The sequence below is a fragment of the Glandiceps talaboti genome, chromosome 13 (assembly GCF_964340395.1).
Source record: "Glandiceps talaboti chromosome 13, keGlaTala1.1, whole genome shotgun sequence".
Taxonomy (NCBI): domain Eukaryota; kingdom Metazoa; phylum Hemichordata; class Enteropneusta; family Spengelidae; genus Glandiceps; species Glandiceps talaboti.
The window spans coordinates 23,593,672-23,617,765 of record NC_135561.1 but is presented as its reverse complement, the minus strand read 5'-3'; the positions used below and the strand labels follow the sequence as shown (position 1 = coordinate 23,617,765).

The 24,094-nt window shown below is 37.7% G+C and overlaps 1 protein-coding gene across 1 annotated transcript in view; it reads right to left on the bottom strand.

Moving 5' to 3' along the window:
- LOC144444417 (uncharacterized) overlaps positions 1-24,094 on the bottom strand; it is a 237,286-nt gene that overhangs the window by 123,543 nt on the left and 89,649 nt on the right. Inside the window, exons 37-47 of the mRNA XM_078133829.1 lie at positions 23,403-23,554; positions 21,553-21,748; positions 20,050-20,270; positions 15,781-15,895; positions 13,260-13,451; positions 11,505-11,824; positions 7,179-7,322; positions 5,401-5,530; positions 4,148-4,477; positions 3,682-3,783; positions 303-434 (exon numbers count right to left, since the gene is read on the bottom strand). Coding sequence (XP_077989955.1) covers positions 303-434; positions 3,682-3,783; positions 4,148-4,477; positions 5,401-5,530; positions 7,179-7,322; positions 11,505-11,824; positions 13,260-13,451; positions 15,781-15,895; positions 20,050-20,270; positions 21,553-21,748; positions 23,403-23,554 — 2,034 coding nt within the window. The remainder of the gene's footprint in view (positions 1-302; positions 435-3,681; positions 3,784-4,147; positions 4,478-5,400; positions 5,531-7,178; positions 7,323-11,504; positions 11,825-13,259; positions 13,452-15,780; positions 15,896-20,049; positions 20,271-21,552; positions 21,749-23,402; positions 23,555-24,094) is intronic.

Sequence of the window (24,094 nt, the reverse complement as noted above, 5' to 3'; positions counted from 1 at the left end):
TTTACATGGTAACACTTGTGGTAAATGAATTTTCGAAATCTGTCATAAGGCATATTTAGCTGAGTTTTTTTCATTTTATATTTCTTATGTGGGAGGGGGAATAATTTTTATACAAATCAACTATACCAAGAATGCTATAAGATGATTTGTGATTTGTCATTAAAGGCATGCATTGACATATTATATATTGTTACAGTATAATATTATACAAAATCAATGATTTGTTTATATGAATATTCTTTGTAAACCACATGGGATAAAAAAAGCTTATGAATTCAGCAATTGACAAGCATGAGTCTAACCTGCTTCATCCTCTATCAGGATTTCTTCATTGATGGCAGCTATCAACATTTCATCTAGTATGGAACCAGCTTCTTGTATTATCGATTGCAGTGTTTGTAAACTCCAACCATGGGACATGTTAGGATTAAAAGCTGAAATACACAAATCAAGTCCAAAATGTGTTGGATCTTCACAGGTATGGGATATTCATTTAAAGTCAAAAGTGGATTGAAACAGTCAAAAACAGTTAAAATGCTGTCATTTTATTTCCTAGACATCAACATTACCAATTTCAGGTGTTGAAATTGACCTCCTGGCTGAAGTGATTGTGGTGGTTAGGGTAGGCATGCCATCAGTTACTAAACCTCTTATTCTGACAAAACAGTACAAAAACAATTACTCCTACTATGTTAATTAAAGATGTATACAACCAGTACAGTACAGATGTCTACAACCAGTATAGTATAGACATCTACAACCAGTATAGTACATACGTCTACAACCAGTATAGTACACAGACGTCTACAACCAGTATAGTATAGATGTCTACAACCAGTATAGTATAGACGACTACAACCAGTACAGTACAGACGCCTACAACCAGTACAGTACAGACATCTACAACCAGTATAATACAGACGTCTACAACCAGTATAGTACAGACGTCTACAACCAGTACAGTACAGATGTCTACAACCAGTATAGTATAGACATCTACAACCAGTATAGTATAGACGTCTACAACCAGTATAGTATAGATGTCTACAACCAGCATAGTACAGACGTCTACAACCAGCATAGTATAGATGTCTACAACCAGTATAGTATAGACATCTACAACCAGTACAGTATAGATGTCTACAACCAGTACAGTATAGACGTCTACAACCAGTACAGTATAGACGTCTACAACCAGTACAGTATAGACATCTACAACCAGTATAGTATAGACGTCTACAACCAGTATAGTATAGACATCTACAACCAGTATAATACAGACGTCTACAACCAGTACAGTACAGACGTCTACAACCAGTACAGTACAGATGTCTACAACCAGTATAGTATAGACATCTACAACCAGTATAGTACAGACGTCTACAACCAGTATAGTACACAGACGTCTACAACCAGTATAGTATAGATGTCTACAACCAGTATAGTATAGACGTCTACAACCAGTACAGTACAGACGCCTACAACCAGTACAGTACAGACATCTACAACCAGTATAATACAAACGTCTACAACCAGTATAGTACAGACGTCTACAACCAGTATAGTATAGACATCTACAACCAGTATAGTATAGACGTCTACAACCAGTATAGTACAGACGTCTACAACCAGCATAGTATTGATGTCTACAACCAGTATAGTATAGACGTCTACAACCAGTACAGTATAGACGTCTACAACCAGTACAGTATAGACGTCTACAACCAGTATAGTATAGACGTCTACAACTTGTATAGTATAGACGTCTACAACCAGTATAGTATAGACGTCTACCAGTACAGTACAGATGTCTACAACCAGTACAGTACAGACGTCTACAACCAGTATAGTACAGACGTCTACAACCAGTACAGTATAGACGTCTACAACCAGTATAGTATAGACGTCTACAACCAGTATAGTATAGACGTCTACAACCAGTATAGTACAGACGTCTACAACCAGTATAGTACAGACGTCTACAAGCAGTATAGTACAGATGTCTACAACCAGTACAGTACAGACGTCTACAACCAGTACAGTATAGACGTCTACAACTTGTATAGTATAGACGTCTACCAGTACAGTACAGATGTCTACAACCAGTACAGTACAGACGTCTACAACCAGTATAGCACAGACGTCTACAACCAGTACAGTATAGACGTCTACAACCAGTATAGTATAGACATCTACAACCAGTATAGTATAGACGTCTACAACCAGTATAGTATAGACGTCTACAACCAGTATAGTACAGACGTCTACAACCAGTATAGTACAGACGTCTACAAGCAGTATAGTACAGATGTCTATAACTAGCATAGTACAGATGTCTACAACCAGTTTAGTACAGATGTCTACAACCAGCATAGTACATAACTAATAAACTTTATAGCACAGATGTCTATAACTAATAAACTCTACTGTACAGATGTCTATAACTAATAAACTCTATTGTACAGATGTCTATAACTAATAAACTCTATTGTACAGATATCTATAACTAATAAACTCTATATACTCTATCTACAACCAGTATAATACAGACGTCTACAACCAGTATAGTACAGACGTCTACAACCAGTACAGTACAGATGTCTACAACCAGTATAGTATAGACATCTACAACCAGTATAGTACAGATGTCTACAACCAGTATAGTACACAGACGTCTACAACCAGTATAGTATAGATGTCTACAACCAGTATAGTATAGACGTCTACAACCAGTACAGTACAGATGCCTACAACCAGTACAGTACAGACATCTACAACCAGTATAATACAGACGTCTACAACCAGTATAGTACAGACATCTACAACCAGTACAGTACAGATGTCTACAACCAGTATAGTATAGACATCTACAACCAGTATAGTATAGACGTCTACAACCAGTATAGTACAGACGTCTACAACCAGCATAGTATAGATGTCTACAACCAGTATAGTAGACGTCTACAACCAGTACAGTATAGACGTCTACAACCAGTACAGCATAGACGTCTACAACTAGTATAGTATAGACGTCTACAACTTGTATAGTATAGACTTTATAACTAGCATAGTACAGATGTCTACAACCAGTTTAGTACAGATGTCTACAACCAGCATAGAACATAACTAATAAACTTTATAGCACAGATGTCTATAACTAATAAACTCTACTGTACAGATGTCTATAACTAATAAACTCTATTGTACAGATGTCTATAACTAATAAACTCTATTGTACAGATATCTATAGCTAAAAAACTTTATAGCACAGATGTCTATAACTAATAAACTCTATTGTACAGATGTCTATAACTAATAAACTCTATTGTACAGATGTCTATAACTAATAAACTCTATTGTACTGATGTCTATAACTAATAAACTCTATTGTACAGATGTCTATAACTAATAAACTCTATAGTACAGATGTCTATAACTAATAAACTCTATAGTACAGATGTCTATAACTGATAAACTCTATAGTACAGATGTCTATAACTAATAAACTCTATAGTACAGATGTCTATAACTAATAAACTCTATTGTACAGATGTCTATAACTAATAAACTCTATTGTACAGATGTCTATAACTAATAAACTCTATAGTACAGATGTCTATAACTAATAAACTCTAGTACAGATGTCTATAACTAATAAACTCTATAGTATTGCATACTTACTGGCATGTTGTTTTGCTATAGGTGGTAATGTAGACAGTAAGTTGGATGCCAATTCTTGCAATGCTACTAGTTTCCGTGACAACTCAGGGGCATTAAGAAAACCTGAAATGAATAAAAATATATCATTTAAGTGACGTTGTATTCCATTAAAAGCTCGGTAGTGGCTAAATATACTTTTATTATCTTTTAAAATTCAAAGAAATATTATAGAGCTAACATGTATATAACAATACCAGACAATAACATTGTCAACGACCATCTGCAGGTGGGGATTGTTGTTTGGCTGTAGTCCTGGTTGTGGCAGTGGTTCATACATATATGGTACAATACAAGAATCCCCCCACTACCACATCTTCTTCGTCATCACTAGTACTGCATGTATTGTTGTCATTGTCAATTTCGACTTCTAAATAGTAGAACGTGATTCCACTAGAATCTACAGCTAGAGTGTTAAACTATGGTTTACCTTGGCTAAGTAACATAACTTCTACAGCCATTCTGAAGTCTGGTCTTGACACTGACACAATTCGTAGAGACTTGGTGAGGCTGGGTGGTAACTTAGCAACAGAAGAGTCAAATAAAAGATGTTTTTCTGGATTACTGTTGGCTAGGTTGATTGCACTGTCAATGGTAGCAAAGCATGCTGCATGTGCATTCAGAGACACTTCATCTGATTGGATGTTCACTGTTGTCTTGCCAACACGAAGACTTTCCAGAACATTTTGTAACAGCTGGGCACAGATACTCAACACATCAGGTCTAATGTTGTTGATGTTATTCAAACAGATCCATGCTCCTTGAAGAGATACAAAAACAAATACTTTATTGTTATGGTAATCAATGACACACTGGAAAACACTCTATTGTTATGGTAATCAATGACACACTGGAAAACACTTTATTGTTATGGCAATCAATGACACACTGGAAAACTGCAAACATGATTAAGAACAATATTGTCACGAGAAATGTAAAATAAAGCCAATGGTGTTGTCACACAACTGTATATTGTATGTTTTTAGGGTTTTCTCCCCAAAATGTTTATCCACATACCGATCCAGCCCTCTTACTACCTATGCAATGTGTACAATCATTTGACTCTTGCTATGGGTGGTACCTTAGTTGATAGGTGACTGTCAATTCTTTAAAAGTTTAATAGTCATTTGCCTGACCATCTCTGTAGTTATCTTTGCCATTTAGACCACCATTTGACTCTTGCTATGGAAATGGTATCATTGTGAGGCATATATGCATTCACTTTTTGGATGTTTGGGGATGTTTATCCACTTGCCTAACCATCCCTGTTGTTATCTTTGCAATATACATCATCAAGTAGCTGTTGCCATTGGGTGGTCTTGTTGCTAGGCATATTTATCTTCATTTTAGAATTAAAGATGATTATCCACTTGCCTATCTATCCCTGGTGCTGTCTTATGCTTAATACTGTACTAACTGACATGAAACAGTCCCATCTATGACATCATAATTCCCTAAAGGGAGAACAATAGGCAGTATAACTGCAAGTTCATGGCTGCTCAGGTCGGTCACTGATCGACAGTTTTAACTCTTTTTTTCTCACTTACCATGCAATTTTGAAAAGTTAGCTAGATGCATTTATTGATTAAGAGACAAGGTTGTAGTATGGGACATTTAGAAACACCTAAAGCACCTAGTTACTGCTATGACAAATTCATGAATTCATCATACTGTTAAACTTACCTGTACAGGCAAGACCTTTGAAAATGTCAGCCAGCATGAATGAATCTAATGTAGAACTACAGTTGAACAGGTAGAATGGTTTACCCAATTCTATACATAGTTCTTGTATGGTCTCTCTTCTTCCATTCCACTGTAACAAAAATACAATATAAAGAGCTACATAAACAAACAATGATAGTGTTCTACTGTGTGACATCTTTATAACAATCAATGCATGGCATACATATACAATGATAGTGTTCTACTGTTTGACATCTTTATAACAATCAATGCATGGCATACATATACAATGATAGTGTTCTACTGTGTGACATCCTTATAACAATCAATGCATGGCATACTGATACAATGATAGTGTTCTACTGTTTGACATCTTTATGGATGTCATCATATTAATAAATTCCAGTTATTCCAAACACTGTCTCATACCAAGTCATCATTGGCTAAAAAATGTATTTATTTACTTTGAACTTTTCTACATCAGTTATTGCTGTCAGGGAGAGCAATTCAGGGTAGGGATTTAATGTCAGGGAGAGAAATTCAGGGTAGGGATTTAATGTCAGGGAGAGAAATTCAGGGTAGGGATTTAATGTCAGGGAGAGAAATTCAGGGTAGGGATTTAATGTCAGGGAGAGAAATTCAGGGTAGGGATTTAATGTCAGGGAGAGAAATTCAGGGTAGGGATTTAATGTCAGGGAGAGCAATTCAGGGTAGGGATTTAATGTCAGGGAGAGAAATTCAGGGTAGGGATTTAATGTCAGGGAGAGAAATTCAGGGTAGGGATTTAATGTCAGGGAGGGCAATTCAGGGTAGGGATTTAATGTCAGGGAGGGCAATTCAGGGTAGGGATTTAATGTCAGGGAGAGCAATTCAGGGTAGGGATTTAATGTCAGGGAGGGCAATTCAGGGTAGGGATTTAATGTCAGGGAGGGCAATTCAGGGTAGGGATTTAATGTCAGGGAGAGAAATTCAGGGTAGGGATTTAATGTCAGGGAGAGCAATTCAGGGTAGGGATTTAATGTCAGGGAGAGAAATTCAGGGTAGGGATTTAATGTCAGGGAGAGAAATTCAGGGTAGGGATTTAATGTCAGGGAGAGAAATTCAGGGTAGGGATTTAATGTCAGGGAGGGCAATTCAGGGTAGGGATTTAATGTCAGGGAGAGAAATTCAGGGTAGGGATTTAATGTCAGGGAGGGCAATTCAGGGTAGGGATTTAATGTCAGGGAGAGAAATTCAGGGTAGGGATTTAATGTCAGGGAGAGCAATTCAGGGTAGGGATTTAATGTCAGGGAGGGCAATTCAGGGTAGGGATTTAATGTCAGGGAGAGAAATTCAGGGTAGGGATTTAATGTCAGGGAGAGAAATTCAGGGTAGGGATTTAATGTCAGGGAGAGAAATTCAGGGTAGGGATTTAATGTAAGGGAGAGCAATTCAGGGTAGGGATTTAATGTCAGGGAGAGAAATTCAGGGTAGGGATTTAATGTCAGGGAGAGAAATTCAGGGTAGGGATTTAATGTCAGGGAGAGAAATTCAGGGTAGGGATTTAATGTCAGGGAGAGCAATTCAGGGTAGGGATTTAATGTCAGGGAGAGAAATTCAGGGTAGGGATTTAATGTCAGGGAGGGCAATTCAGGGTAGGGATTTAATGTCAGGGAGAGAAATTCAGGGTAGGGATTTAATGTCTATTCTATGGCTGACCAACACTGAACCAAATCACAATTCATGATCCATATAACAACTTCAACACAACCATTTTGATAGAATTTGTGGAAACTTACATTAGGTCCGACACAGAGACCAGCCATATGTGACTTGATAGACTGTGTCAAACTGACAAAGATTCTCTCTGTCACTGGTGTCAACACTATCCTGTTAGTTGATCCCATGTATTCATAGCCATAGTCAAAGTCTGCATCCATAATCTAATAAAACAAACACAAAAATAAGACTAATTATTTTATTTTCTCTCACCAAAATAGTCTGAAAGAATCCATTATACTGTTATTGATTAGACTGTCGACAGTTGTTTGTGCCTTTTTTGCCATGTTTCATCTAAAACAAGCGATCTATCGGTCACAATAGCTCCGCTGTTTTTTTTAAATTTTATTTTTTATTTTGGTGACATGTAGAAGTGGTTCAGTTCTTCAGCTCTTCACTATGCAGTTTTGTTTTAGCGATGTAATAAAGTGGTTAGTGGTTTCATATGATGTCTCACTATAAAAGACATTTTACACAGAAGTTGGTAATGTATTGTACTTTTATACCATAGTCACCATTTTATAACAAAAATCTACTGTTATGAAAAATTGCACAAAATCTCAGAAAAAAATGACTGGGAAATGCACACAAGAAAAAGAAAAAAAAAGAGGATTTTGAGGTTGGCTATAAATAATTTCAGTGTCTTACAGCTTTAACCATGAAAAATTTCAATGATGAATGAAATAAACTAATCTAATGTCAGGGAGAGAAATTCAGGGTAGGGATTTAATGTCAGGGAGAGCAATTCAGGGTAGGGATTTAATGTCAGGGAGAGAAATTCAGGGTAGGGATTTAATGTCAAAACATGAACACGGAACACGGAATTGTGTCAGTGTTACTAACTAAGTTAGCAGTTTCATTGTAGGCTGTAAGTTGTACCGGTAAAAAAAACGATCATCACATCATGTAGGAAGTACAAAAACATAGAACACGTTGTTTTCTTGCTGAATAAACTCACTGAAATAACAACACGGTCAAATTGTGTCTTCGATTTTGACAGCCACCATTGTTATGATTGAGCTTCACTAAGTTCCGTTGAACATGGCCGGGCCCGGGCGAACGCTGACATCCAATTTGTACAGCGTTTTTACAAAGGGAGCTCGTCAATAACCTACCGAATAATTAACTCAGAAACGTAGTTTAAATACTAATTGATCTAAAAATTACTGTTTAGAAAGACTACGCATCCGTACATAAATACGAAATCATGCGACAAAGATTTCAACTTTACTAATTTACTTGTTACAGTGTAGAGGCCAGTCTTACCCTTATTATACACATATCATCGTACAACTAATTTTATTGGCTATAATATTAGCTACATTTGAAAGGTCTCACTTGATTGGCTCACCCTTCGCTATTCCCGTTTTCAAGAGACACCCCTCCAGAATAAAGTGCCACGTAGTACAGCAATGGCGCGAGATCGCCTGTTGGGCGACTTTCCCACCGAGTGTGCTTTTCGAAAACTACACAACACATGCTTTTATGACACGGAATCATAGAAAATCTACCCCGTTTCCAAACTAATCGTAATTTTATCGCAAATCATGAATAGACAACCGGAGTTGGTCAAAATAGCAAATTAAAAATCAAATGAATTTTACTATGACCGTGAATTCATCATATAGCCGGTGGTTTGAATTCTGAGCTCCCTAATATACCTATCGAAAAGTCACTTTCCCGTCAGACTACCTCTGCAATGGGCATTTTAGTAACCTTTACTGGTCCTTACAGAAAGTTACTAGACTCGCGGGATAGCGGACCAGCGTGTATGTCGAACCCTTGCCATACGTTACAGCATAGACCCTCCTGGTTACAGTGGTAACACTCGTTCATGTTCGATTACCTTTCATAAAGAAAACACAACGAAATGGTTGAAGTGATCTTTTTTTTAAATTTCTTTTCATCACAACAACAAAATCTGCGTGATCAAAAGTGTTGTAAACTAAACCAGAAAGAATTATCGGGCTGGCTAAACTTCCCGATGAACTGGAGTAAGGTCCAAGTCCAAGTAAGCCCCGATAGTACAATAGTATTAGTATGTGAGAAAATCGTCTCAAACTAGAGATACGACTTTCAAAATATAACTTGACATGTCTTCATTTGTTAGAGTTATACAATTCAAGACGGGTTTTCGCTCGAAAACAACAATTCTGTGAATAATGACACTGAACGCAGCGATTTCTCGGACGATGTTACCACTGCACTGTAACGTATGGCTTACACTGACTTGCTTCTGGGTTAGTCCCTCGTGCATCCGGGTACTTGGGATTGTCGTGCATTACCACATCGGCAATTTTGACGCTGTAATTTTGCCACCAATATTGATCGTACAAAAACAAAACTCCATAAATGAACCACAAAGTACTTTCCCTTTCAAAATGTGGTAATTTTAGAAAGAGTATTATCGTTTTTATTGACGACTGACTCTGTCAAAAATTGTTCCATTCACTTCAGTTCAGGCATGCAAGACTTCTCACTTGATCATGAGGTGCATATACTGGAATGAACCATTCTGTAGGAGGGGTGGAGAATTGGATTTGAAGTTTACAACCCTTTTTCGAACAAATATTTGTCATTTGGGCGCACAATGTGTAGAATTAAGACTACAGCACATATTACATTGCTTGTTTGACGTCAATAGTGTCTTTTGAAAAGTTGCACTTTACCTAAAGTCTCGACTGATTTCCAATATGGCGTCGGTCATAATGCTCATTAACATATTCATTTTTTTCAAATTTCAAAAAAAAATCATAAAAAATAGAAGAGAAGATGTGCTGACTTGAAATTAACAAATCTAAGTAAGCTACCCTCTGTGCATCAACACACCAGATATCAAAGCAATCTGACTTGAAGTATATGAGGAGTTGATGAAAATGTTATTTTTGGAAAAAAAAATCATAAAAAATTGAAAATGGCACAGATCAACTTGGCATGAACAAATCTGAATAGCCTCCCCCCAGGGAACATGCACACCAAATATCGAAGTATTCTGGCTGTTACTTTCAGAGAAGATAGTGAAAATATAAAAGTTTGACGGACACCTATGATTCACCTATAGTATACACTCTATACTCTTTACAACCTATACCTAAAGCTACGCTTTCAGCTTTCGCTGACAGCGGAGCTAACAAAGTTGTCGCCTCGCTCCGTAGCAATGGATACTAATGCATACTGATAGGAACTGTGATTGCCAAAGGCACGAACTTTGAGTGTTGAAGATATGAACGGCTCAGTCGCTCATGCCTTTGGCACTCGCTGATCAATACGAGGTTATAAAATTGCTCTGGATCAGAGCGAGGCCACGACTTTAGTTTTAGATAAAACATGGCAAAAAAGGCACGAATGACTGTCAACAGTCTATTATTGATGACTAAGCCATACAATACATAATCCATTAAAGTTGTTGCTATGTGTTACACAGCCTGCCTTACCTTTACATTTATGGCCATGTTAGATTCAGTGTATGTTACACAGCCTGCCTTACCTTTACATTGATGGCCATGTTAGATTCATTGTATGTTACACAGCCTGCCTTACCTTTACATTGATGGCCATGTTAGATTCAGTGTATGTTACACAGCCTGCCTTACCTTTACATTATGGCCATGTTAGATTCAGTGTATGTTACACAGCCTGCCTAATCTTTACATTGATGGCCATGTTAGATTCATTGTATGTTACACAGCCTGCCTTACCTTTACATTTATGGCCATGCTTTTAGATTCAGTGTATGTTACACAGCCTGCCTTACCTTTACATTTATGGCCATGTTAGATTTAGTGTATGTTACACAGCCTGCCTAATCTTTACATTGATGGCCATGTTAGAATCATTGTATGTTACACAGCCTGCCTTACCTTTACATTTATGGCCATGTTAGATTCAGTGTATGTTACACAGCCTGCCTTACCTTTACATTTATGGCCATGTTAGATTCAGTGTATGTTACACAGCCTGCCTAATCTTTACATTGATGGCCATGTTAGATTCATTGTATGTTTATACACAGCCTGCCTAATCTTTACATTGATGGCCATGTTAGATTCATTGTATGTTACACAGCCTGCCTAATCTTTACATTGATGGCCATGTTAGAATCATTGTATGTTACACAGCCTGCCTTACCTTTACATTGATGGCCATGTTAGATTTAGTGTATGTTACACAGCCTGCCTTACCTTTTTTACATTGATGGCCATGTTAGATTCAGTGTATGTTACACAGCCTGCCTTACCTTTACATTGATGGCCATGTTAGAATCATTGTATGTTACACAGCCTGCCTTACCTTTTTTACATTGATGGCCATGTTAGATTCAGTGTATGTTACACAGCCTGCCTTACCTGTACATTGATGGCCATGTTAGAATCATTCCATTGATATTTAAGTTGTGATTTCCAATCAAATGTCTCCAATAGATTGACCTTGCCATGACCTTCTTCCACTTTTTCAACAAATCGACTCATGACATCTCTTTTGTGGGCCAGTAGTGATATCAAGTTACTGATTTTTTGGATCTGGCTTGGAAACAACATTAATTTTAGTTCAGTTTTGTCCACTTCTTCTTCAACTTCTACTTTGACTTTAGGTCTTTCTGGTGGTAAGGCTATTTGCATGGTATCCACTGCTGCTGTTGTTGTTGTTGTTGTGGCTTCCATTCCTACTGTATAGTACAATAAATGTTACATTGTAAGTCACTGGTGTATAGTACAATAAATGTTACATAGTTCAAGCATGTCTGAGTTATGGCTTTGGATATGAAAACTGTGCCAACAAAATGGCTGCCAGGCAGCCATATCGGATTGTATCACGATGAAAATGGATATGCACATGTATGTCATAGAACACTGTGCTAATACCAACTTTGAATGAGATCTGTTCAAGCATGTCTGAGTTATGGCTTTGGACATGGAAAATTCGCAAACAAAATGGCTGCTAGGCAGCCATATTGGATTGTATCACGACATCAATGAATATGCACATGTATGTCATAGAACACTGTCCTAATACCAACTTTGAATGAGATCTGTTCAAGCATGTCTGAGTTATGGCTTTGGACAGGGAAAATTCGCAAACAAAATGGCTGCTAGGCGGCCATATTGGATCGTATCATGAAACAAATTGATGTGCATATGTATTCCATAGTATGTTGACCCTGTACCAAGTTTGAAAAAAATCGGTCCAGGCATCTCAAAGAAATGGCTCTGGATGGACGGAACCCAATCCCGTCCCCATCCCAGACTTCGTCCGGCGGGGACTAAAAACACAAAACACAATTTTTGGCTATCTTGGGGGCTACTCAGCACCACTTGCAGCTGGGAAGATCACCAGCAGGTGTAAGGAGTATAGGCTATATGGGTGAGGTCAAGGCAGATAGGTCCTATGTGTGCTCCTGAATGTAAAACATAACTAAACCGAAAAGATCACCTGGGGAGGACCCAGCAGGTGTCTGTAACCGTAGCTACCTGGGGAGGACCCGACAGACATAGCTAGGTGGTGAATTGTACAGGGATAATTTGCAGTAAGTCGAGAAGAGCACCTGGGGAGGACCCGGCAGGTGTCTGTATACCAGCTACCTGGGGAGGACCCGGCAGACTGAGCTAGGTTGAATTTGTACTGGGGAGAATTTACAATACGCCAAGAAGAGCACCTGGGGAGGACCCGGCAGGTGTCTTTATCCTAGCTACCTGGGGAGGACTCGGCAGACATAGCTAGGTGAATGAATTTGTATTCCAAATGAGCTGATTGATTAGTATTCAGCTGACTGTAAACTGGATTGGGGTAATTGAACAAGGGGAAAAGGCCCAAAAGTAGTAGAATGAATGAATGCTGAGCAGTGAAGTAAGTAGCCATTATCGTATAACTAGTATGCATTGTGGTGTGCATCTGGAATGGCATGCACATTTCAATATAAGATATTTCACATTCAGATGATATGCTGGCACGTGCGCGCGCACACACACACACACACACACACACACACACACACACACACACACACACACAAACACACACACACACACACGCATACACACACACACACACACACACACACAGAGTTCTACAGTAGACATAAATTGATACACATCATAGCTTACCATCAGTATGTGGTTCAGTGTGTTCTGTAATAACACTACCTTCTTCTACAATGGCTGGTGGTTGTTCAGTTAAACTGAGATGAGATCCTTTATGAGATTGCTGTGAGCTTTGACGACCAGTCTGTGACACTGTCTCACTTAGACTGCGACTGTCCTCTTTAGCTGCTATACTCTCCTCCTTAGTAGACACACCTATATAATCAAAAGACAGACATACAATTTTTCACAATAAACTGATAACAGAGAAGAAAGCAGAACACTGCATGACTGATGATTGATTTATTGTCATTTTATGTGCAATTTCACTATGTCCTACATTACACACTTTCAGTTTTTACACTGATACATCTAAACTTAAGTGTACAATAATTTTTTTTCTGAGGTGATTAGATATATGTTCACCTTTAACTATGACATCACACCTTTAACTATGACATCACATCTTTAAGTATGACGTCACATCTTTATTAAAGTATGACATCACACCTTTAAATATGACATCACATCTTTAAGTATGACATAACATCTTTATTAAAGTATGACATCACACCTTTAACTATGACATCACACCTTTAACTATGACATCACATCTTTAAGTATGACATAACATCTTTATTAAAGTATGACATCACACCTTTAACTATGACATCACATCTTTAAGTATGACATCACATCTTTAACTGACATTACATCTTTAACTGACATATCTTTAACTTTACTCTCGAAGTAAATCCAAAGGGAACTGACTGAAAAAAGGTCATTTTAAGGTGTTTGCAGACGCTTTTTTAAAGTTTTAAAACCAGAATACATTTCACAAACATGTCTAGCAAAATAGCAATAGTGATTGTGAGCATTTTGAATCACCTTTAACTATGACATCACATCTTTAACTGACATATCTTCAACTATGACATCATATCTTTAAGTATGACATCACATTATTAAGTACGACATCACATCTCTAACTATGACATCATATCTTTAACTATGACATCATATCTTTAACTGACATATCTTTAACTGACATATCTTTAACTATGACATATCTTTAACTATGACATCATATCTTTAACTATGACATCATATCTTTAACTGACATATCTTTAACTGACATATCTTTAACTATGACATATCTTTAACTTTGACATCATATCTTTAACTATGACATCATATCTTTAACTGACATATCTTTAACTGACATATCTTTAACTGACATCTTTAACTGACATCTTTAACTGGCATATCTTTAACTGACATATCTTTAACTATGACATATCTTTAACTATGACATCATATCTTTAACTATGACATCATATCTTTAACTGACATATCTTTAACTGACATATCTTTAACTGACATATCTTTAACTGACATATCTTTAACTCACATCTTTAACTATGACATATCTTTAACTGACATCTTTAACTGACATATCTTTAACTCACATATCTTTAACTGACATATCTTTAACTGACATCTTTAACTATGACATATCTTTAACTGACATATCTTTAACTATGACATATCTTTAACTGACATCTTTAACTATGACATATCTTTAACTGACATATCTTTAACTATGACATATCTTTAACTGACATATCTTTAACTGACATATCTTTAACTGACATATCTTTAACTATGACATCATATCTTTAACTGACATATCTTTAACTGACATATCTTTAACTGACATATCTTTAACTATGACATCCTATCTTTAACTGACATATCTCGAACTATGACATATCTTTAACTATGACATATCTTTAACTATGACATCATATCTTTAACTATGACATCATATCTTTAACTGACATATCTTTAACTGACATATCTTTAACTGACATATCTTTAACTGACATATCTTTAACTGACATATCTTTAACTGACATATCTTTAACAGACATCTTTAACTGACATATCTTTAACAGACATCTTTAACTGACATATCTTTAACTGACATATCTTTAACTATGACATATCTTTAACTGACATATCTTTAACTGACATCTTTAACTGACATATCTTTAACTGACATCTTTAACTGACATATCTTTAACAGACATCTTTAACTGACATATCTTTAACTGACATATCTTTAACTATGACATATCTTTAACTGACATATCTTTAACTGACATCTTTAACTGACATATCTTTAACTGACATATCTTTAACTATGACATATCTTTAACTGACATATCTTTAACTGACATCTTTAACTGACATATCTTTAACTGACATCTTTAACTGACATATCTTTAACTGACATCTTTAACTGACATATCTTTAACTGACATCTTTAACTGACATATCTTTAACTGACATCTTTAACTGACATATCTTTAACTGACATATCTTTAACTGACATATCTTTAACTATGACATATCTTTAACTATGACATCATATCTTTAACTATGACATCACATCTTTAACTATGACATCATATCTTTAACTATGACATCATAGCTTTTAGTGACTGTCAGGTTACACACTTTACATCTAACAATGACTTACTTTCTCTCTTTTTCTTGGCTTTTTCTTTCCTGGCTTGTTTTTCCTTTTCATCTTCCAATCCTTTTAACATGATCACTGCTGCCTCTATACTTTTGTTAACTTTTATCACACTCTCCTGGAATAAATATCAACATAAACAGATTATAAAAATTGTATCCATCGTTATTTATTTTAGCTTTGTAAAGGAATATGTCAACTTTTAAAAAAAATTCCCTCTTACTAGTAGTCTCCCAAGGACTCTACACATTCACCAGTTACTAGTAGTCTCCCAAGGACTCTACACATTCACCAGTTACTAGTAGTCTCCCAAGGACTCTATACATTCACCAGTTACTAGTAGTCTCCCAAGGACTCTACACATTCACCAGTTACTAGTAGTCTCCCAAGGACTCTATACATTCACCAGTTACTAGTAGTCTCCCAAGGACTCTACACATTCACCAGTTACTAGTAGTCTCCCAAGGACTCTACACATTCACCAGTTACTAGTAGTCTCCCAAGGACTCTACACATTCACCAGTTACTAGTAGTCTCCCAAGGACTCTATACATTCACCAGTTACTAGTAGTCTTCCAAGAGATCTATACATTCACCAGTTACTAGTAGTCTCCCAAGGACTCTATACATTCACCAGTTACTAGTAGTCTTCCAAGAGATCTACACATTCACCAGTTACTAGTAGTCTCCCAAGGACTCTATACATTCACCAGTTACTAGTAGTCTTCCAAGAGATCTATACATTCACCAGTTACTAGTAGTCTCCCAAGGACTCTATACATTCACTAGTTACTAGTAGTCTCCCAAGGACTCTACACATTCACCAGTTACTAGTAGTCTCCCAAGGACTCTACACATTCACCAGTTACTAGTAGTCTCCCAAGGACTCCACACATTCACCAGTTACTAGTAGTCTCCCAAGAGATCTATACATTCACCAGTTACTAGTAGTCTCCCAAGGACTCTATACATTCACCAGTTACTAGTAGTCTCCCAAGAGATCTATACATTCACCAGTTACTAGTAGTTTCCCAAGGACTCTACACATTCACCAGTTACTAGTAGTCTCCCAAGGACTCTACACATTCACCAGTTACTAGTAGTCTTCCAAGAGATCTATACATTCACCAGTTACTAGTAGTCTCCCAAGAGATCTATACATTCACCAGTTACTAGTAGTCTCCCAAGGACTCTACACATTCACCAGTTACTAGTAGTTTCCCAAGGACTCTACACATTCACCAGTTACTAGTAGTCTCCCAAGGACTCTATACATTCACCAGTTACTAGTAGTCTTCCAAGAGATCTATACATTCACCAGTTACTAGTAGTCTCCCAAGAGATCTATACATTCACCAGTTACTAGTAGTCTCCCAAGGACTCTACACATTCACCAGTTACTAGTAGTCTCCCAAGGACTCTACACATTCACCAGTTACTAGTAGTCTTCCAAGGACTCTATACATTCACCAGTTACTAGTAGTCTCCCAAGGACTCTACACATTCACCAGTTACTAGTAGTCTCCCAAGGACTCTATACATTCACCAGTTACTAGTAGTCTTCCAAGAGATCTATACATTCACCAGTTACTAGTAGTTTCCCAAGGACTCTACACATTCACCAGTTACTAGTAGTCTCCCAAGGACTCTATACATTCACCAGTTACTAGTAGTCTTCCAAGAGATCTATACATTCACCAGTTACTAGTAGTCTCCCAAGGACTCTACACATTCACCAGTTACTAGTAGTCTCCCAAGGACTCTATACATTCACCAGTTACTAGTAGTCTTCCAAGAGATCTATACATTCACCAGTTACTAGTAGTCTCCCAAGGACTCCACACATTCACCAGTTACTAGTAGTCTCCCAAGAGATCTATACATTCACCAGTTACTAGTAGTCTCCCAAGAGATCTATACATTCACCAGTTACTAGTAGTCTCCCAAGGACTCTATACATTCACCAGTTACTAGTAGTCTCCCAAGAGATCTATACATTCACCAGTTACTAGTAGTCTCCCAAGAGATCTATACATTCACCAGTTACTAGTAGTCTTCCAAGGACTCTACACATTCACCAGTTACTAGTAGTCTTCCAAGAGATCTATACATTCACCAGTTACTAGTAGTCTCCCAAGAGAACTATACATTCACCAGTTACTAGTAGTCTCCCAAGGACTCTACACATTCACCAGTTACTAGTAGTCTTCCAAGAGATCTATACATTCACCAGTTACTAGTAGTCTCCCAAGGACTCTATACATTCACCAGTTACTAGTAGTCTCCCAAGGACTCTACACATTCACCAGTTACTAGTAGTCTCCCAAGGACTCTACACATTCACCAGTTACTAGTAGTCTCCCAAGGACTCTATACATTCACCAGTTACTAGTAGTCTTCCAAGGACTCTATACATTCACCAGTTACTAGTAGTCTCCCAAGGACTCTACACGTGCACCAGTTACTAGTAGTCTCCCAAGAGATCTATACATTCACCAGTTACTAGTAGTCTCCCAAGGACTCTACACGTGCACCAGTTACTAGTAGTCTCCCAAGGACTCTATACATTCACCAGTTACTAGTAGTCTCCCAAGAGATCTATACATTCACCAGTTACTAGTAGTCTCCCAAGGACTCTACACGTGCACCAGTTACTAGTAGTTTCCCAAGGACTCTACACATTCACCAGTTACTAGTAGTCTCCCAAGGACTCTATACATTCACCAGTTACTAGTAGTCTTCCAAGAGATCTATACATTCACCAGTTACTAGTAGTCTCCCAAGAGATCTATACATTCACCAGTTACTAGTAGTCTCCCAAGGACTCTACACATTCACCAGTTACTAGTAGTCTCCCAAGGACTCTACACATTCACCAGTTACTAGTAGTCTCCCAAGGACTCTATACATTCACCAGTTACTAGTAGTCTTCCAAGAGATCTATACATTCACCAGTTACTAGTAGTCTCCCAAGGACTCCACACATTCACCAGTTACTAGTAGTCTCCCAAGAGATCTATACATTCACCAGTTACTAGTAGTCTCCCAAGAGATCTATACATTCACCAGTTACTAGTAGTCTCCCAAGAGATCTATACATTCACCAGTTACTAGTAGTCTCCCAAGGACTCTATACATTCACCAGTTACTAGTAGTCTCCCAAGAGATCTATACATTCACCAGTTACTAGTAGTCTTCCAAGGACTCTACACATTCACCAGTTACTAGTAGTCTTCCAAGAGATCTATACATTCACCAGTTACTAGTAGTCTCCCAAGAGATCTATACATTCACCAGTTACTAGTAGTCTCCCAAGGACTCTACACATTCACCAGTTACTAGTAGTCTCCCAAGGACTCTATACATTCACCAGTTACTAGTAGTCTCCCAAGGACTCTACACATTCACCAGTTACTAGTAGTCTCCCAAGGACTCTACACATTCACCAGTTACTAGTAGTCTCCCAAGGACTCTATACATTCACCAGTTACTAGTAGTCTTCCAAGGACTCTATACATTCACCAGTTACTAGTAGTCTCCCAAGGACTCTACACGTGCACCAGTTACTAGTAGTCTTCCAAGGACTCTATACATTCACCAGTTACTAGTAGTCTCCCAAGGACTCTACACATTCACCTGTTACTAGTAGTCTCCCAAGGACTCTATACATTCACCAGTTACTAGTAGTCTCCCAAGGACTCCACACATTCACCAGTTACTAGTAGTCTCCCAAGAGATCTATACATTCACCAGTTACTAGTAGTCTCCCAAGGACTCTACACGTGCACCAGTTACTAGTAGTCTCCCAAGGACTCTATACATTCACCAGTTACTAGTAGTCTCCCAAGAGATCTATACATTCACCAGTTACTAGTAGTCTCCCAAGGACTCTACACGTGCACCAGTTACTAGTAGTCTCCCAAGGACTCTACACGTGCACCTGACTGTTTCCCAATCACTGTCAGGTTATCATTTCAAACAAAAGAACAGTTGTGTTTGTGGGTCTTAAAAACAAATATTTTACTCAAATAAAGGAGGAAAATGCCAGGAGACTTGTGCAAGTCTATAGTCTGATGTGAACAGCTGGCTAGCCATTTGTTAACATCAAGCAGCTAGTCTATAGTCTGATGTGAACACCTGGGTAACTATTTGTTAACATCAAGTTGGCATCATAGAAAGGAATTCTTGAGTTATGCTTTCAATTCATGTCACTGTCAGACTAGATTGAAATCAAACCATATATTAGATTGTAAACACTGTCAGTATACATACCAGTATAGCGTCCCTATCACCGCCATCAACTGCCTTCAAACAACGTTCCATTTGTGATGTCATATCAATCTGTGTTGCTAAATATACAACTTCAGTCACATGGTCTAACATCCAGGATTTCTGACTAGCCACTTCTTTACTACTCTCATCTTCCATATGTGTCTTAGAGCCACGCCGTTTACCTTTACGACTACCAACACGACTACCAGCTCTACTACTACCTATAGATATACAAACACAATGCCATTAGTTTAGAAAGAACATCATTTAACTAGACTGACTGTATATTTGTGTAATAATAATGCTATAATTATGGTTCAAATCTTGTCCAAGGACTTTAGCTATTCAGAAACAAATGGCAGTGATGAGATTACAAGTCAGTCACTCTAACTATTCACCCATCATGACTCCACAACCAGCAATGTACAGATAACAAGTCAGTCACTCTAACTATTCACCCATCATGACTCCACAACCAGCAATGTACAGATTACAAGCCAACCACTCTAACCATTCAACCATCATGACTCCACAACCAGCAACGTACAGATTACAAGCCAACCACTCTAACCATTCACCCATCATGACTCCAAAACCAGCAATGTACAGATTACAAGTCAGTCACTCTAACTATTCACCCATCATGACTCCACAACCAGCAATGTACAGATTACAAGCCAACCACTCTAACTATTCACCCATCATGACTCCAAAACCAGCAATGTACAGATTACAAGCCAACCACTCTAACCCATCATGACTCCACAACCAGCAATGTACAGATTACAAGCCAACCACTCTAACCATTCAACCATCATGACTCCACAACCAGCAACGTACAGATTACAAGCCAACCACTCTAACCATTCACCCATCATGACTCCAAAACCAGCAATGTACAGATTACAAGTCAGTCACTCTAACTATTCACCCATCATGACTCCACAACCAGCAATGTACAGATTACAAGCCAACCACTCTAACCATTCAACCATCATGACTCCAAAACCAGCAATGTGCAGATTACAAGCCAACCACTCTAACCCATCATGACTCCACAACCAGCAATGTACAGATTACAAGCCAACCACTCTAACCATTCACCCATCATGACTCCACAACCAGCAATGTACAGATTACAAGCCAACCACTCTAACCCATCATGACTCCAAAACCAGCAATGTACAGATTACAAGCCAACCACTCTAACTATTCACCCATCATGACTCCACAACCAGCAATGTACAGATTACAAGCCAACCACTCTAACTATTCACCCATCATGACTCCACAACCAGCAATGCACAGTAAATAGACCCCATTCAATACATTCACCCACCTCCCATCCCCATTAGTAAATAGACCAAACTCACTACATCCATCCCTCCATTAGTAAATAGACCCCACTCGATACATTCACCTACCCCCATCCCCATTAGTAAATAGACCCCACTCAATACATTCACCCCCCCCCCCATCCCCATTAGTAAATAGACTACTCACCTCTCCTTTCTTCCCTAGATACTGTTACTCTTCTAGCTCCAGCACTGTGAATCTCTCTATCTGCTCTCTTACTGCTTTGTTCTGTTTCTGCACTATCTTGTCCCATAGCTGATGTTACTTGCTGCTGTATACTGACTTTCACATTAGCTAACAAAGAAGACAACCAGTTCTCAATGTGACCATCACACTGTACAGTCTAGGAAAATATACATAACATTTACTATTATTAGCTGACATGACCATACACAAATACAGTAGGAGGGAGGGCCAATATAATATACACAAATACAGTAGGAGGGAGGGCCAATATAATATATACAAATACAGTAGGAGGGAGGGCCAATATAATATATACAAATACAGTAGGAGGGAGGGCCAATATAATATACACAAATACAGTAGGAGGGAGGGCCAATATAATATATACAAATACAGTAGGAGGGAGGGCCAATACAATATATACAAATACAGTAGGAGGGAGGGCCAATATAATATACACAAATACAGTAGGAGGGAGGGCCAATATAATATATACAAATACAGTAGGAGGGAGGGCCAATACAATATATACAAATACAGTAGGAGGGAGGGCCAATATAATATACACAAATACAGTAGGAGGGAGGGCCAATATAATATACACAAATACAGTAGGAGGGAGGGCCAATACAATATATACAAATACAGTAGGAGGGAGGGCCAATATAATATATACAAATACAGTAGGAGGGAGGGCCAATATAATATACACAAATACAGTAGGAGGGAGGGCCAATATAATATACACAAATACAGTAGGAGGGAGGGCCAATATAATATATACAAATACAGTAGGAGGGAGGGCCAATACAATATATACAAATACAGTAGGAGGGAGGGCCAATACAATATATACAAATGCAGTAGGAGGGAGGGCCAATATAATATACACAAATACAGTAGGAGGGAGGGCCAATATAATATATACAAATACAGTAGGAGGGAGGGCCAATATAATATACACAAATACAGTAGGAGGGAGGGCCAATATAATATATACAAATACAGTAGGAGGGACGGCCAATATAATATACACAAATACAGTAGGAGGGAGGGCCAACATAATATACACAAATACAGTAGGAGGGAGGGCCAATATAATATACACAAATACAGTAGGAGGGAGGGCCAACATAATATACACAAATACAGTAGGAGGGAGGGCCAATATAATATACACAAATACAGTAGGAGGGAGGGCCAACATAATATACACAAATACAGTAGGAGGGAGGGCCAACATAATATACACAAATACAGTAGGAGGGAGGGCCAACATAATATACACAAATACAGTAGGAGAGAGGGCCAATATAATATACACAAATACAGTAGGAGGGAGGGCCAATATAATGTGCAGTTGGTGTTTGCTTAAATGGAAGGGAATGTTCAGCAAGTGTTATAGTGTTAAAGTGGCCATATGGATGAGAATTTGTTATTTATTTTGGATTTTTATTTGATAAAACAGCTTCACTATGTTTTTCTACTTGAAAAAATAATGTGAAAGAACATTGACCAAGTCCGTGTTCATAACTCAATACATTGCAAAAAGATGCACAAAGTGTAAAAAGTTTGTTATTGTACGTACAATAACAAACATTTTACACATTGTTTAATGTTTTGCAGTTTATTGAGTTATGAACATAAACTTGGTATATGTTCTTTCACATTATTTTTTCAAGTAGAAAAACATAGTGAAGCTGTTTTATCAAATAAAAATCCAAAATAAATAACAAATTCTCATCCGTATGGCCACTTTAATATCTGTTTATAGTTATACAGCAAGCCATGGCTGATATTATCACACTTACCTGTTTAAGTGGTAGCTTTTCTCCCATATTACTAATAACACTAGTAATCTGAAAACCACCATCATTATCAGCTGAAGTTTCTTCAAATTCTACTTTTCCCATGTTTTCAAACAGTTTGGGTAAATATAAGTTAGCCTGGGCTAGGTCATATCCTGTAATATAATAATAATTAAATAATATTATATAATAATAATAATGTTAGTTTTTATATAGCGCTTTCTCACTCTGCTCAAACTGCTTTACAATTATTATCCCTGGCATGGATCTATAGGGGTACAATGGCCCTTTATACTTCCTCAACTCCCTGGGGAGAATACAATCCATTGCAGCCTTTATAAGTGCATAGGATTAAAGCAGATCCCCAATTATACAGCTGGGTTGACAACTTGCAGATTGCAAGCCTGCCACTGTAACGGTATACATAGTACGTATTAAGTCAGATCAATTCTTCAATTATGTTGTAGTCTTATAAACTGATTTTTTTATGGCTCGCAATTTCAAAAAGTAATTTGAAATAAATTTAACTTTCTTTGATACCAACTGTGGAGGAAATAAAAAACCCATTAAAATTCACATAAAAATATCTACATGTAGCACTGTTGTAAAACATAACAAAATATGTCATGTGTTACACATCTGACATCAAATGATGTATCATTCTATTTTAAGCAACCCTTCCCTGACACCCCCCC